At 42.2% G+C, this 16,131-nt stretch overlaps 1 protein-coding gene across 2 annotated transcripts in view; it reads left to right on the forward strand.

The window, feature by feature from the left end:
- Positions 1-16,131, forward strand: part of grid2 (glutamate receptor, ionotropic, delta 2) — a 765,355-nt gene that overhangs the window by 664,788 nt on the left and 84,436 nt on the right. For both annotated transcript variants that reach the window (XM_083784600.1, XM_083784599.1), the window contains 2 exons: positions 93-231; positions 9,671-9,866. In XM_083784600.1, the coding sequence (XP_083640726.1) occupies positions 93-231; positions 9,671-9,866 (335 nt within the window). The remainder of the gene's footprint in view (positions 1-92; positions 232-9,670; positions 9,867-16,131) is intronic.

Consider the following 16,131-nt stretch of genomic DNA (forward strand, 5'->3'; position numbering starts at 1 on the left):
AACTGTAATATCTTGTGATTATCTAGACATTATGGCTGTGGCATGCCAACTTTAACAGTTCCCTCTCTCTCTCTCCCCCCCCCCCCCTCTAGGTGGAGAGGTGCCTTACACCACTCTGGCGACCAGGATGATGATGGGTTTCTGGTGGATGTTTGCCCTGATTGTAATCTCCTCCTACACTGCCAACCTGGCTGCCTTCCTGACCATCACGCGCATAGAGAACTCCATACAGTGAGTAGAACTCAGCAGCACGTTGGACATAACAGTAGTGGCAGTCTTATCCTCAAACATTTGTTTTATTACCAATGACCATCATGGCCTCACCATAGCTTGTCACTGTTTTTAATAGCTTAAATATTTTAGATTCTGTAGCTCCAGTCAGATTAAAAGCTGATTAAAGCTGCATTACAGTATGTATAACTTTCCTCAGGTCCTGTGTCCAGTTGAGACATGACCTTTGACGCAATCTAAATGTCTCCATTGAAGAGCAGGGATACATAATACAACCACCCTAAAGTTATATTGTATTAACAAACTCTACCATACAGAATGGACATGGACATTGTATTCATTTAAAAAGGCTACATAGACAGTGCCACTTTAATTAAGCAGACAATGCAGGAAGGCAGAGCATTCTCAAGAATATCTAATGCCCGCTTATCAGTGTGCAATCAAAGACTGCAGCAAACCGATCGCTTAAAAGGGTCATAATGTGATTGGTTTGCCACTTATAGTCAGCCAATTTCATACAGTAATTACTTTTTAAACAAAATAGTGGAGATTCAGCAACACTTTCACAATGAATTCCGAGAGCGTGATGTTGACTCCTGCATTCCACCTTCAACATTAACCCACTTCAGTGAAATATCTCTGTCAGCCCTGGAACACACTTTCAAAATCACCCTGCCCTTCAGACTGCATTCCCACTTGGTTTTTAAAAGCTGTTGTCGTGAATTTTCCCTTCTGAAGAACAATTACAGCGTGCAGCATACAGGAAGAACACCAAGGCAGGTCCAGATGAAATGAGTTTAAAGTAGACTTCTTTATTTGCAGCCAAAGACAGTCCACGGTCGAGACAAACACAAAGGAATCACAAAAACACGGACCCCTGGATCCCCTGGATAATAACACACAGGCTGCACTCGGGTAGTCAAAAGCAGTGCAACGGTGCAACCGGATCCAGAAAGAGAACCTCGAGCTTTCCCGTCCCTCGGTCTATATCCTATTTCGGAGTCCCTCCCTCCTCACCGGACATACTGACCTCTCGACCAATGAGATCTGAGCAAGGAACTATATCCGGTAACTAAAAACCACAATGATGGATTAAAAATACTATGAAAGTGTAGTTAAACATACCAACAGTATATGAAACGGAACAGTCTTATATTTAAGCAATGTTTAACGGAACTAAAAATAGAACTGAACATTCTATATTAAGAAGTGAATTAAAACAGTTTAACCCAGCAGAGGAAGTTATAATCTTAGTACATTTTAAATCAGTACAAATTGCACTCACTTTTACTAGTTTCATAGCGTTCCTCATTATTCTATACTGAGTGTTGAAAGTCATTCTTTAAGTTTTAACTGTGGAATAGTTTACTGAGAGTCATTGACAAAGAGAGTGACCAACTGGTCACCGGAAGAATCTAGCTTCTTCACCCCAGGGGAGCAAGCTTCAAACAGAGTGAGAACAATGTTTTTTTTGGATTCAAGTGTGAAGTGTAGATATTCCTGTCTCTGAGAATTTAGGAGTCTACAGAGGGACCCTTGTATATCTAGAGTAGTTCTGACCTATACTATACAATGATGAATTTGGTTTCATTTTATACGGAATTATACGACACTGTATTTCTGACGGTGGGTTCAGATATTTAGCCATTATTAGCCTCTTGCTCTTGTTCTTTCCCTGAGAGAAGCTATAGGAGGCTGCAGCACAAACAAACAGGTTGGTTGAGAGAATGCCAAGCCAATGTGCAAGGCTGCCATCAAGGCAAACAGTGGCGACTTTAAGGAATCTAAAATACTAGTCTATATACCCGCACCACTCTCTCTCTCTCTCTCTCTGCTACCGTTCTTTCTGGCGTTGTGTGTGTGCCCGCCCAGGCTAGGTTACCCGACTGGTACTGATCCCATAGAACTACAGCAGTGCCGTCCATCCGGGCTATGAGGCCGCGACCATCACAGACAAGGGCATGTCTATTAGAAAAGGTTCCCTTGGCCTGGGCCGTGGCTCAGCGGTCCAGGCATCTTGGCCGGTAGTCCAAGTCTGGCAGTGTGCCGCGGGGCCCGACTCCCGATCCCCGACTCCCGATCCCGACGGCCTTTACTGCATGTCACTCCCCCATCTCTCTCCCCATTTCCTGTCAGCCTACTGTCTCTATAAAATAATAATAATAATAAAGGCGAAAGCCGTAAAAGAAAAAAGAAAAAGAAAGAAAAAAAGAGAAAGTTCCTGGTTATTAGTCTAGGAAAGATAAGGGAGCACTTGTTTTTACCGTAGGCCTATGTATGAACTGTATTTATTACTCTCATGTGTTTTGTACCGTAATGTAACTTATTAACTGTTAACTGTGAAAGGACCTCAATGGAAATAAGTCCCAGGACTTTCTTGTGTAATTATCGAACTGCTCTAGCGATGTGGTTTCACTGCTTTTCAAATACTACATCAAATCAAATTAAAATCCCATAACCTCCAGCAAAAATGTTAATAAACAGCTTACGCTGGGGAAAAGTGAGAACAATAAAATAAATAAAAAGAAAACACTTTGATGGGCTAATGCCAGTACTAGTAAATCCAATAAGAAGAATATGGATAAAGACAGACAGATGAACTGACACTGACTGTGTGTGTGTGTGTGTGTGTGTGTGTGTGTGTGTGTGTGTGTGTGTGTGTGTGTGTGTGTGTGTGTGTGTGTGTGTGTGTGTGTGTGTGTGTGTGTGTGTGTGTGTGTGTGTGTGTGTGTGTGTGTGTGTGTGTGCGCTCGCGCGCGTGTGCGTGCGTGCGTGCGTGTGTGTGTGTGCGCATGCACGAGAGAGAGAGAGAGAGAGAGAGAGCATTTGCATGCGTGTGTGTGTAATTGAATTGTCTAGCAAATTAATCAAAAATAATTTACTGATCCCCCTAGGGAAATTGCATACCAACGGTACTCTCATCAAGTAAAACATACACATGAAATGGAATAAACTATATAGAATAAATAGACTAGAAACGAAATGTACTAGAACAAAAAAGATAATTTGGAATGGCAACTTAGTTTTCAAACACACATGCTGAAAAGATCTGCAAACTAACATTACCTCCCAAAGCTTTCTCTCTGTTTATCCATCCTGATAATATGTTTGCCTGTTTCTCTCCCGCTGGCACAAGCACTCTCATATCTCATTGGTCTAATCAGAATGCAGAAGCATCCAGAATGCCTGGCAGTTTTGCTGTTAATTGCATACTCAGCTTTGGGAATAAATCACACTTTTTTCAGATATGTTCTCTCTATGAATCTGTGTCTGTCTGTCTGTCTTGACTTATCCCCCCAAAGTTTACTTAATTTAATATTTTTGTATGTGTGTGTGTGTGTGTGTGTGTGTGTGTGTGTGTGTGTGTCCTTCCTTCCGTCCGTTATCAGCTAATCTCCGGCACCGTTGGCCCGATCCATGCCAAACTGTGCACACACACACACTCCCTGGATGCCAACGACGAACCTCTGCCCCAAATATTCCTCAACGGCCTGTTATAGTGCCACCATGAAGCCGATTTAGGCAAAACACATTTCTGTAGATAACTCGTACACATTTTATCCATACATCACACAATTCGGTATACACATAGTCATGTGATCAACACAGATCTGCACAATTTCCCATCTTCCATCCTGATTGGCTAAGATTGGCTTCCAAAGCTCACATGATTGGTCCGTTTCGAACAAAATGCCACAAATCACAAACAGTGTCCAATTTCCATGAAATTATACATGCACATTTCCACTAGGCCGAGGACGAGATGCCACAATTCTTTTCCCAAATCAGCCTCACGGTGGCGCTATAACAGGCCAATTCCTATTTTTATGTGCACTCCCTAGAGGCCATGAAACATTTTCTGTGCATCCCTCCACATCTGCCGGTTATAGTGCCACCATGAGGCCGATTTCTGCAAAACACATTGTTTATGTTAGTCGCACAGATTTCATCCAAATCTCACGCAAATCGGTACACATGATCTCTGTAGTCATGTGATCAAGACGAGCCTGTTGGATTTCTCAGATTGCCTTCCAAAGTTTTCAGGAGTGGCCCGTTTTGTACAAAATGCTGCACATGTCCTGCTCATCCAGAATTCTATCCTCAGAGATGCTATGAGTGATCTGGCTCTACAATTCCTCAACAAAATGAAGAAAATTGTTGCAAGAATCAAACAAACAAAAAAAACATGTTTATATTACTCCTAAACACTTTGCCAAACTCCTATCCTCCTGGTGGAGACCTGTGCCCAGAAGGGCACTTTTTCTAGTTGGTGTTTGTTCTTCCTCGTTAAGCTTGGCTCTGTTCCCCTTAATTTATGTTAACCTCCTCCTTGCTTTTCTCTCTATAGTCTTCCAATCACTTCTCTCCACTTACCAACTTTGCCCTGCTTTTTCCTTCTATTTTGTCATCTCTTCTCTTCTTCTCCATTGTTCATTTACATTAGTTGTCACTAATGAGCGCCTCTCGGTTTGATGCCTCATTCAGCATCCGTGCAGCTAATTAAGGATTTCCATAAATTTCAATATATTATTCTTAATGTGTTGACTCTTCTGGGGTCATTAATGTCTTAATTAATGTCAAAATACTAATACCCGCAAGACCTAGGGGCATCTAGATAGGAGGTGACGTTTAAGCATGTGCCCAAAGTTAACTAAAATGGAACTGTGAACCAAATAAAATTTATGGACAGACAGAGAGGAATTAAAAAGTGAGAATTAATCATGTGCATTATTGCAATTAGCATGCAGTGTTACCTTATACTTATGCTGTTGTTTTCCCCCCCAATTACTTAGATACATTTCCTGACACGCTAACCTCATTCTCAAAAGTGTAAACTTCAGAATAATACATTTTCTCATAACACTATACCATCTGTGCAAAATAGCCTACAACACTCAAAAGTTAAGTGCATGCAATAAAACTCACAGTCACCTTCTGATCATTGCATAAACCAAGACATTAAAAATTTAGTATTTACATCATAACTGGATAAACTGTATCTAGAGTTTAGCTGTCAATGAAACATATTTCCTCGATACACAAACAAGAAAATGAAAAATGAATTTGGCTCCAGTCTTTCTTCCCTGTTGGGCCACAAGACTTGCCTGAGTTCTACCCAAATTACCATGGAGAACATTGACTGCAACTTGCAACACTAGATTTTGTTATTATATGTTGAATCTAGAGTTGCAACACCAACTATTGACAGCTCATACATCCAAACAGAAAAGTTGTGTTTGTGCTGCAGATTGCAGAAAGCAAAATGTACTGCTCCTATACAACCACCGTCAGCAACAAGTGGACATGGGGAATTCCTTCATTCCTTCACTGACTGATGGAGTGACTGACGGACGGACTGACTGACTGACTGACTGACTGACTGACTGACTGACTGACTGACTGACTGACTGATGGAGTGTGTGAGTGACTGACTGAGTCTGACTGAGTGAGTGGGTGAGGTGGGTGGGTGGGTGAGTAAGTGACTTTGTAACTGACTGACAGAGGTGAGTGACTTAGGTATATAGTCATTAAGTCATGTTTTAATCATTGTCTGAGTGAGTGAACATAATGGAATAAGGAATGCAAGGAAGGGAGGCAGAGAAGGAATTAGGCAGTACTCTTGCCCATGTGTCTCTTGCCATGAACAGTTAGGACAGTAGAGACAGACAGACAGACAGACAGACAGACAGGCAGGCGGGCGGGCGGGCGGGCGGGCGGGCAGGCAGGCAGGCAGGCAGGCAGGCAGGCAAGCAGGCTGGCTTTTAAGTATTAATGCCCATGTCTCGTCCTGGAAATGAAATAACAAGTCGGTGTAGGGAACTCTCTCTGGACTATTTCACGGTTGGATGTTTTCACTCAATTTCACCCTGAATACTTGAGGAGAGGTACAAGCAATGGCAGCGGCAAGTGGCTGGGGGGGGGGGAGGGGGCAGAGAGAGAGGTGAGTACACAATACATAAATTGGACCGTAGCTGCTGGGAAAACGACGGAGGGGAAGGAGAAGGATATGCAGAGGAGGAGAGCTCAGGAGGAAAAGTGAGAGAACGGGAGAGAACGAACGGTTTAGGTGGCGTAGGAAAAGAAAGAAAGAGTGAGGAATGGATTTTTTAAGTGATAAACAGTAGGGGGTCCGCTTAGACCACAGAGAGATGGAGCGGAAGAATGAGTGTCAACAGAGTGGGATTAAGAAAGAGAGAGAAATGAAGAGGGAGTCTTGCAAGGGAGCCTAGGGAGGGAATGTGAGCTTCCTCCTGTTTCAATCTCATGTAGCAGATATATATTTTCAACTGTCAGCTTTGCTACTTTCTCAAAATGGTGACCTCCTTACTATCAATCTTTAGATATCATAATGGCACACAAGAGCTTGCTAGGTTCGAAATGCATGCAAAAGTGCTGCTCAATTTACATATTTCCTGATGTTTATCTAAGCTCTGACAAACGAATCAAAAAGGTGCTGTAACCCTAACCCCGTATTTTAGCTGTTTATCCGTTGTAGGGCAATGTGCTTGTTTGGGCAGGGAATACGGATTAAGGATTTCGTAAGGTACCGTATCGTGGTGCCCAATGCCCATACTAAGTGCTGGTTGTTGTTAAGTAACTGAACCCCTAACTGCTCCTGATTGTGCTTTGCACGGTTTCCTCCTAGATGACCGGCCTACCTCCTGAGCCACTACAGGTCTTTGTTTTAGCAGCAGAAATGTGCATCGCAAAATGTTTAAATGGCTGAAGATATATTTAAAACATAGAAATGCACGCTGTATACTGTATTTTAACATTGTGCTGTGACCTTGAGCTTAAAACTGATAGTTATCACTGTGACAGAGAGACAAACAAGGAGACAGACTGCAGGCGTGTAATAAGATATACTAATACTGTAGTGTGTATTATATAAAATAGAAAGGAAATCAGATATTTACTACTATTGATAGCACAACATTAGTAAGGTCTCTTTATAAAAGATAAAATATTATAAAAGAAGACAACCTTAATTGTAGTTATACACATTGGGTCCTGACTCCTGACATATCTTTATTCTCAAAAAAGGGAATACAGCCTGGTACTTGGGGTTGAAATGCAAGGCCTCAACTTCTCCTTTACTCACAGGTTAGGTTTGTAAATGACAGTAATCCATGCTCCACAGTCCGTGTACTGAGTTTATTAAGCATTCTAAACAGCTATACATCCTGCTGATCTAAGCTACTTTGCAGTGCAACCTGCATTTGATTTGACTGCAGCTGTACTTTAATTCAGACTGCAGGGTGATATTAAATCTGTCCTGCCCCCTCATTAACCAAACTCCTTCATCATAAAGTTTCATTGTCCTCACATCGACTCTCATGAAATAGAATAAAATAAAGATGTGTTCATCTAGATCCCTGTGACTCATGAAGGTATAGACTCAATGTCAACCTCAATGTCAATCTCATCCTACGCACAATTTACAATTACAATTTATGCATTTAGAGATTCTCTTAATAGTAATACATAAAAATGTGTCATCAAGTATCATAAGGAAGCTAAGAACCTAGCATCTGTCTAACAGTAGAAAATCTGTACAGTAGAGCTATGAGCATACACTATAGAGTGCTATGTCTACATAAAATGCTATCTAAATGACATAAGTTTAGCCTTGCATACGCCTGTAAGGTTGTCGAGGCTAGTGGAAGTGCTAAGGCAAGTGTTACGTGTTACGGGCTAAAGACGGAGCCTGAAGAGTTGGGTTTTCAGACTACGGCGGAAGATTGGGAGTGAGTCTGCCGTTCTGATTGCAATTGGAAGTTCATTCCATAGTTTTGGAGCCATGATGGAAGAAGAGTCTGGGACGTGTGGAGTTTTCTCCCGGCTGTTTTAATGAATGTTCTGCCAGCTTCCCTGTGTAGGCTGATCTGAGCGGTGAGCGCGCAAGGCGAGTTGTAGGGTCCGATGCCTACACTTTTGGTTGCTTTTTTTTACTCAGCAACCAGGAGGCCAGTAAGAAGAGAGTTACAATTGTCAAGTTTTGATAAGACTAACTGATATAACTGGATAAGGAGCTGGTCTGACTCCTGGGTGAGGAAGACTCTGATCCTTCAAATGGTAGAGACTAGAGTGTAAACCTACAGGATGGAGTGACCGCTGTAATGTGTGCTTTGAATGAGAGCTGACTGTCCAGGTCAAGACAACACCAAGGTCATTGGCTGTTGGAACCAAGTCCAAGTCACCAAGGCGGAAATAGTTAGCTCCTGCACGCTCGCACGCACGCACGCACACCCTCAGAGAATCCTCTTTTAAAGGGAATGCTGCTCAAAGAGAATGCTGAAGATCTATTCTACAGACACACACCTATATAATATACAGTGCAAGTTCTACATGCAAGGAAGCAGTGGGCAGAGTAGATTATGCACGGCAAAGATTAACCGATGGCAATAAAAGATTCATGTTCATGCCTGCTTCATTAAAAACCTTTTAGGAGTAGGTCAGAGAGGCCGTCGGGGGAAGGGAAGACGGCGATATTGCAAGAAGCATAACATAATGACCTCTAATAAAAGATGATGTGTGAACGTGCTATCCACAGTGTATACATGACGCAAGTGTCTGTGCATGTGTGCTCAGGTGTTTTATGCACATACATTTGTTGGGATTAATTGTGTGTGTGTGTGTGTGTGTGTGTGTGTGTGTGTGTGTGTGTGTGTGTGTGTGTGTGTGTGTGTGTGTGTGTGTGTGTGTGTGTGTGTGTGTGTGTGTGTGTGCGTGTGCGTGCGCATGCGTGTGTGTGTGTGTGTGTGTGCACTCGCACATCTGTAGCCTTGTAGTAAAACAACACTACGTACGTTTTGAACAAATACATGGGTGGGGTGTTTGTAGCTGCCTGACAAACAAACAGTAATTAGTTCCTGTAGTCCATTACATTTCTCTGCGGCCTGGCGAGTTGAGAAGCAACCAAAGCACCGTAGCATTGTAATTAACAATAGCATGTATATTCCCCTAGAGGCGGCAGCCGTTATGAGAGAGAGACAGACAGACGTACAGAGAGAGAGAGGGAGAGAGAGAACGAAGGGATGGAGAAGGGGGACAAAAACAACTTATAGAAGCAAGAGTGACTTGTGCTTTTTTAATTACTCTGCTGCTTTGACAGTTTCTCTGTTTTCCTAATGCAGCACATTAGCCATGCACTAAACTAATTTCTTACCAAAACTTCCTCTTGCCTCAGCGCTTTTACTGGACTGCCACCTTCAACTACTGTATAGTACTGTGCATTGTTGTTGTTTAAAACCGATACATTAAATTATAACTTGCTTATAAGCTTGGAATTGGGGATTTGAATAAAAATCCCCCAATTTGGAGTTTTCCCAACTCTCTCTCACACACACACACACACACACACACACACACACACACACACACACACATACACATACACACAGAAACTCTAACACACCTCTGCTTTCTGTCCCTACAGATCGCTCCAGGACTTATCAAAGCAGACGGAGCTGCCTTACGGCACAGTGTTGGATGCTGCGGTGTACGAACAGGTGCGCTCCAAGGCCATGAACCCCTTCGAGAGGGACCCCATGTACGCCCAGATGTGGAGGATGATCAACCGAACCGGAGGGGCCGACAACAACGTTGAGGAGTCAAAGGAAGGCATTCGCAAGGTAGGGCTCCATTGTTTTAATTAATCCGTAGTTTAATTTAGATAGTTGTTTTTATAGCACAGACAAGATGAGTGAAATCACCAGGTGTACACGCAAAGGACGACGCGCCGGTCGTTGCTGAGAAATGACCCCCGACAGGATGATGAAATCCCAGGGGAAAGCTGATCCATTAAAGGATGTGCCCAGCGCAACAAGGTCGCCTCGGGAAACAAGGAAGTGTTGATTAAATAGAATACATTTTCCGTTACTGCATTGTTTATTTCTCACTCATATATATATATATATATATATATATATATATATATATACATACACACATTTTTACAGTTTTTATAGTACATAACAGACAGAAACATTCAACAATCAATCAAACAAACAAACACCACAACAAACACCATAATGCATAATAGACGTGAGTAATTAACATGATGAGGTATAGGCAACAACGGTACAACAGTTGGACACATTAACAGTTAGGCCTGTACAGAGCAGTGACACACCAGATGACCAGGTGACCCGTTGATAGGACCCCAGAATGTCCTTAAACTGTCCTGTTTGTTGCAACGGTTCAAAAACATTCTTGAGAGCAATGTTTAGCTGTACATGATATTGTGTGTTTACAGTACATGGCTGTCGAGTTAAGTTGACCACCCATCCAGCTTGTTATTAGCGAGGAATAACAATAGCTATCTTACTCAACATGATAACATGCACGTGCAATATGAAATATTGTGTGTGTGTGTGTGTGTGTGTGTGTGTGTGTGTGTGTGTGTGTGTGTGTGTGTGTGTGTGTGTGTGTGTGTGTGTGTGTGTGTGTGTGTGTGTGTGTGTGTGTGTATATATATATAATCCATATTATCCAGCAATATGAAATCATTAGTGCACCTTGAGAAATATGAAAAGACATCATTATGAATAGCATTAACCACATGAACCCCAGCATGCACATTCTGGGGGCCTGGGAACATAAGCCTGAAATTGTTCTGGACGTTTGTTCTTGCCACATGCCCCTCCCCCCCATCCCCCTCCCTGTCCCCGTCTCACATTGTCCCTCATTGGGCTTGTTGGGAGGTGGTCACCCATAAAGTCAAGCAGCGCAGCAGGTGCTCTGAAGCTTTGATTAGACAGCGGCCTGTTGTTGAGCCCATCGTTTATTATTCAGAAATGGCACGCTGAATGAACACAATGATTGACCAATCAGAATCAAGCATTCAACCAAGCCATGTAAACAAGTACAGAAAGCATGGCAAAGACAAACGGACAGGTATAATGCATGATTGATGCATTGACCTGTTGATAGGATAGGATCCACAATGGTATTGTGTTATTGAGTGCAAAGCTTTCAACACATTCATCATTTGTCCATCCCAACTGAGGAGCCCGATGGTTTGGTTTGGCAGTAGGTTCTGGCAGGTTCACCACTTTGCTTATTTTTTTATTTATCTGTACACAGTCAAATCCTCAGTGATAATTTATCCATCTGTACCTCTGAGAATGAACAACTGAACGGAATAATTTGGTTGCATTTGTAGATTCTCAGAGGATTTATTCTCTTCTCTATGTGTTCTATTAGCCTCTGCCATCTGTCATTCCCCATGAGAAACATGCAGTATAATGCTGACCTTGAGGTTGATGCATTACTGTATGTCTGAGATCACGTCATGCCAATGCTAGACTGTAAAGTAGCTTGGTTCAGGCCCGGATTGACAGAGTATGATGCCCCTAGGGTGTCCGTCATATCTCTCCCTGTCAGGGATGCAAATTATCGATTTTCTTTATCTGAGAATCTTAATTTCCCTCAATATTAACATATTTTTTTTGCTGATATACAGAAACAATACAAAATGCATATTATATTCCTTAATCAAATATTTATTTGACCATTTAATATACAATGGCATCTTTTATATGGAATAAAAAAGTGCACTGTGTTGTCTGTTACGTACATCACATAGAAAAGCAGAGCCGTTTCTGTGACTACCAAGGTGGGAATTACTTTATTGAACCGGCCCACATGTGCGTTCCTCGGCCACACGTGCATGCAGACAGCAAGCATTATATTCACAGAAAACCGCTCAATGATAGAACCGAAATTAAGCAATTATTGTTAACTGTTAAGTTAAATTGAAGAATTTCTTAACAGCGATTAATCGATTAACAATTAACTATTAACATCCCTACTCCCTGTGCCCTTCTTGTATTATACTCTACACGTAGATCACTTTAACGTGATACATACCATAGGTTTTACTAATCTTGTATTGCAGCTATTTCACTAGGATCTGTGTGCTAGGGATGGAAAAACTATTTTTAGAATGCATCTTGTCCACATAGCACCACTGGTTGTACAGTATGCATGCAAAACGACACACATCAATAGCCTGGTTTTTCATCATAATCTTAATGCTTAGCCTTTTGTCAATAAACACTAATAAATACTCACAGTGTGACTTATGATACAAAACAAATTATTCTCAACTCACAAATGTGATTCACCCTGGGAATGGGTAATTGCAGAACAGTATTGATTGGAATCGATTGAAATTTCTAGCACATTAAATTTGCATACACTAATATAAATAAATAGGTGACAGGTAACAAAGATTGACTAGACACGTACGATATAGGCTAATGGATTAAAACAAATAGATGAATAACATCATTTCTGATTGTGTTTACGATGTTTTTGTGCATGTTGAACTTTGATAGAACACTGCATTGTATTGGTGTATTGCAATGGACCGTTATATGTTCGAACTATTTTGGTTTCTATCACTGATCACAATTTCTAATGCAAGAGGCAATCTTAGCCTCCACGCAGCGCACACTCTGGTGTGGATTGTGTTTCCTGGGGATAAATCTAGCAAAATATGGCTAATGATAGATAAATATATACATACACATTACACACACACACACAGTTAAACACTTAATCCCCTAGATAATTACCTTGTATCATAAATACCTGACGCTACATCTAATTTGCACACATCACAGCGTCCGTACTCCGTATGCATTACCCTTCTTTTCCCATTGAAGGTTTCACTTTATCCCCTGCTCTCCCTTTGGAATACATTAGCGTTGGACTTGAACGGGCGCCAGACTTCTGCAGTGATGGGTGTCGTCGGGGAAATTGTTGTGCGCTGTCTGTGAGATGCATAAAGCACGCACAAGCACATAAGCCAGAGGTGCATTAGCTCACAAGTCACACACTCACACATGCATGAGCTTATGCATGAGCACACTTTATGTGTGCCCATAATATTATTATCACAGATTAACACTCTCGGCCATTGGCAGGTTTTTTTTCTCTCTCATGTATGAATAACTAGTGTAATTAGTATTGTGTCCAGCACTATGAATATGTCAGCATTTTATTGTTGAAGGTGTGTGTGTGTGTGTGTGTGTGTGTGTGTGTGTTCTCTCGATTTGTTTGCCATAAACAGAAGATCCATGCATATAACTAATATAAAAAGTGGTAGCAGGAAATCGATTTCGTTATTTTAATTTCCTATTTTTGTTAGCAAGCAGGGAGACATATTAATCAATCATAGGTAAAGGGGGGTCAGAGGAGGGAAATCTATAGCCCCAAACTGAAGCACGAAGATGAGTGTGTCTGCAGTCCTGATTACTGTACAAAGAAAAGGGCCTTATTTATTCAAAAATACAATACCATTTAATTTACTCTTTAAGTTAAAAGATTGACATTACTCTCTCAACTAAGAACGCCTCCAGCAAATAAAATGGTCTATTTATTAGTCAGTCCTGCTGGGATTTCTCCAGATTGTGGGAATATGGAAGAGAGTCAGCTCAAACACAAACAAAAGTTGCTCCTGGCATGTCTGGCCTTTGTTGCTACACAGCCGTTCTGTGAAGCGTTGAAAGGCATCGTTTTCCGCTCTGTGCGTTGAGTCATTTTCACCCGGATAAACTCAAGTGTCTCCTCAGCTGTGAATTTTATCTCAGCTGACTGAGTCTCATCCATATTTGACATGGACCTTAAGCAGTGAGGTCGCTAAACTGTGGCAATCTAGCCTGCAGTTGCAATTTAAACGGCACAGGGATAAACCATACCAGCATACCGAATGTAGAGCGCAGGACGGGACACTTTTTGATGAATCTTACATGACAGAGGTGACACCTCTGAAGTATCAATGAGCAATGTACGGCCACAGTGATTGAAGGGAGGACAGTACTTCCCCTCTGATACGTGTCGCTCTCCATTTGACATCCCCCCTCTTACTCTCTCTCACTGTTTGACAGCTTGTCTCTCCTACTTCTCCTTTGTTCGTCTCTTTCCCTCCCCTCCTCTGCCTGCTTTTCATCCCCTATCTCCTTCCATCTCTTCTCTCTTGCCTCACTTTCTCACTACCACCACACCACCTCTCTCTTCTGTGTGTCAGTGTGTGACTGTGTGTCCCTCTCATGGTGCTAAACACGACAGGAGGCCCTCTGGTGGTGTAGCATTGTCTCTCCCCTTCTCTTCACTGCACTGACATGGTACTGATTTCTCTCTGCGTACTGTAGCAGGGCCTACAGTATGCAAAGAGAAATAAGTAGCCGTAAGCAGTGATTTCATTCATTTGAACGATTCCTAAAATTCTAATTCTAATAACGTAATAATGGTTAATTATTCTTACATTCTTGTCTTGAAGGTAATAATGGTTTATGTCTAAATGTCTGCATTTTACCTATTAAAAGTAGAAAAAAAAGCAGTGGTTGTCATGGTAGCTCATTATTAAACATTAACTCCTGAGCTAGAAATGTAAGCATTGATGTCAAACAAAGGTTCAGAACTGATCTTTTATCCCTCAAAACCCCAGTTAAAAAATGAACACCCCTATATACTTGAGTGCAGTCCCCCAGGCCCAGGGGTCTATACGAGCCCCCCTACTTTTTCCCTCTGTACCAAATGTTGTCCTCTGCGTTAATGTAAATCTGAGCGTGTTTAAAAAAGAATGTTGGGTTACCGATAGCTTCCATTCTAGACTCTAGACCCTTTTCTTATCCCACGATTTTTGCAACCCAGTTTTTTCACCCAGTGTCAATTATCTAATACAATCCTGGGCACTACACTTCCTCTGCCAACCTGGAGGGGTGGCAGCGGACTGACCTCATGCCTCCTCTGGACCCTTTTCCACCGCAGCGTTAAACCGGTTCCGTTATTTTTTCCAGCCTAATATTGAACCAGTTCAGAGTGTTTCCATTGGTTCAGAACACTAAAAGTTGGTTTGTAACTGGAACCAAAAAATGGCTGCCGGTTCTGTGAAAGCACCAAGGTTACCACTGTCGCAAAATTGCTTGCTCTGGGTGTGATCTCTGTCGGTCCTTTGATCATGTAAAGTGTCTTGAGACAACTTGTGATTTAACATTTAATTAAAAAAATGATAATGAATTGAAATGGAAGGTTCCAAGAATCTAGAACTGAACCAGGTCTAGAACCAAAGGTAGAAAAGGGGCCTCTTGAGTTAAATTGACACTGAGGATTTCACTAAGAGGGCCCCCCTCCCACTCTCTCTCTTTCTCTCTGTCTATCTCAGTCTCTCTGCCTCTCTCTCTGTCTTTCCCTCTGACAATAAACTTCAGCCATCTCTGTGCCATCGTTGTGCAGTATGGATTTTCACCCTCGTCAGATTTCGATTCCCTCCTGCAGAATAATATTAGATGTCAGAACGGGTCAGTGTCTGTGCTGCCTCTTTTATCACTCATTCACACGCACGTACGCCCTACGCACCCCCCCCCCCCACACACACACACACACACACACACGTTTAAAGAGGAACGTGCACATAGTTTCTGGAACGTGCACATAGTATCTGCGCACGCACGCACGCACGCACACACACACACACACACACACACACACACACACACACAGGCATATCTAGGGGCAAGGCATGTCGCTGGCTAATATACCTGTATCTCCCATTTCAGTCAGTGATCAAGGCAGTCAATATCCAGGAGGTGTTTCTTTCTCAGTTGTGATATCTCATCGACTCGATGTCACACATAATAGGAGAGAGACAAGTGCTGTATGTCACTGTTAGTCATGGTGCTCCTGGCCTCCTCCTGAGGTAGCGTGATACTCCACCTTGATCCACGCCATTTGACATCGCAGACAATCACACAAAGATACGTAGTAGTAGCCGCTGTGGTTCTGTATTGATGTTCTGTTTAACGCAGTGATGAACAGCAGAGCACAGCATGACACATAGGCTGTCGGATGTTAGCACGTTATAGCTAATTGCAGTACAAAAAAACATTC

Source organism: Protomyctophum parallelum (assembly GCF_964188405.1).
Source record: "Protomyctophum parallelum genome assembly, chromosome: 15".
In the NCBI taxonomy this organism is placed as follows: domain Eukaryota; kingdom Metazoa; phylum Chordata; class Actinopteri; order Myctophiformes; family Myctophidae; genus Protomyctophum; species Protomyctophum parallelum.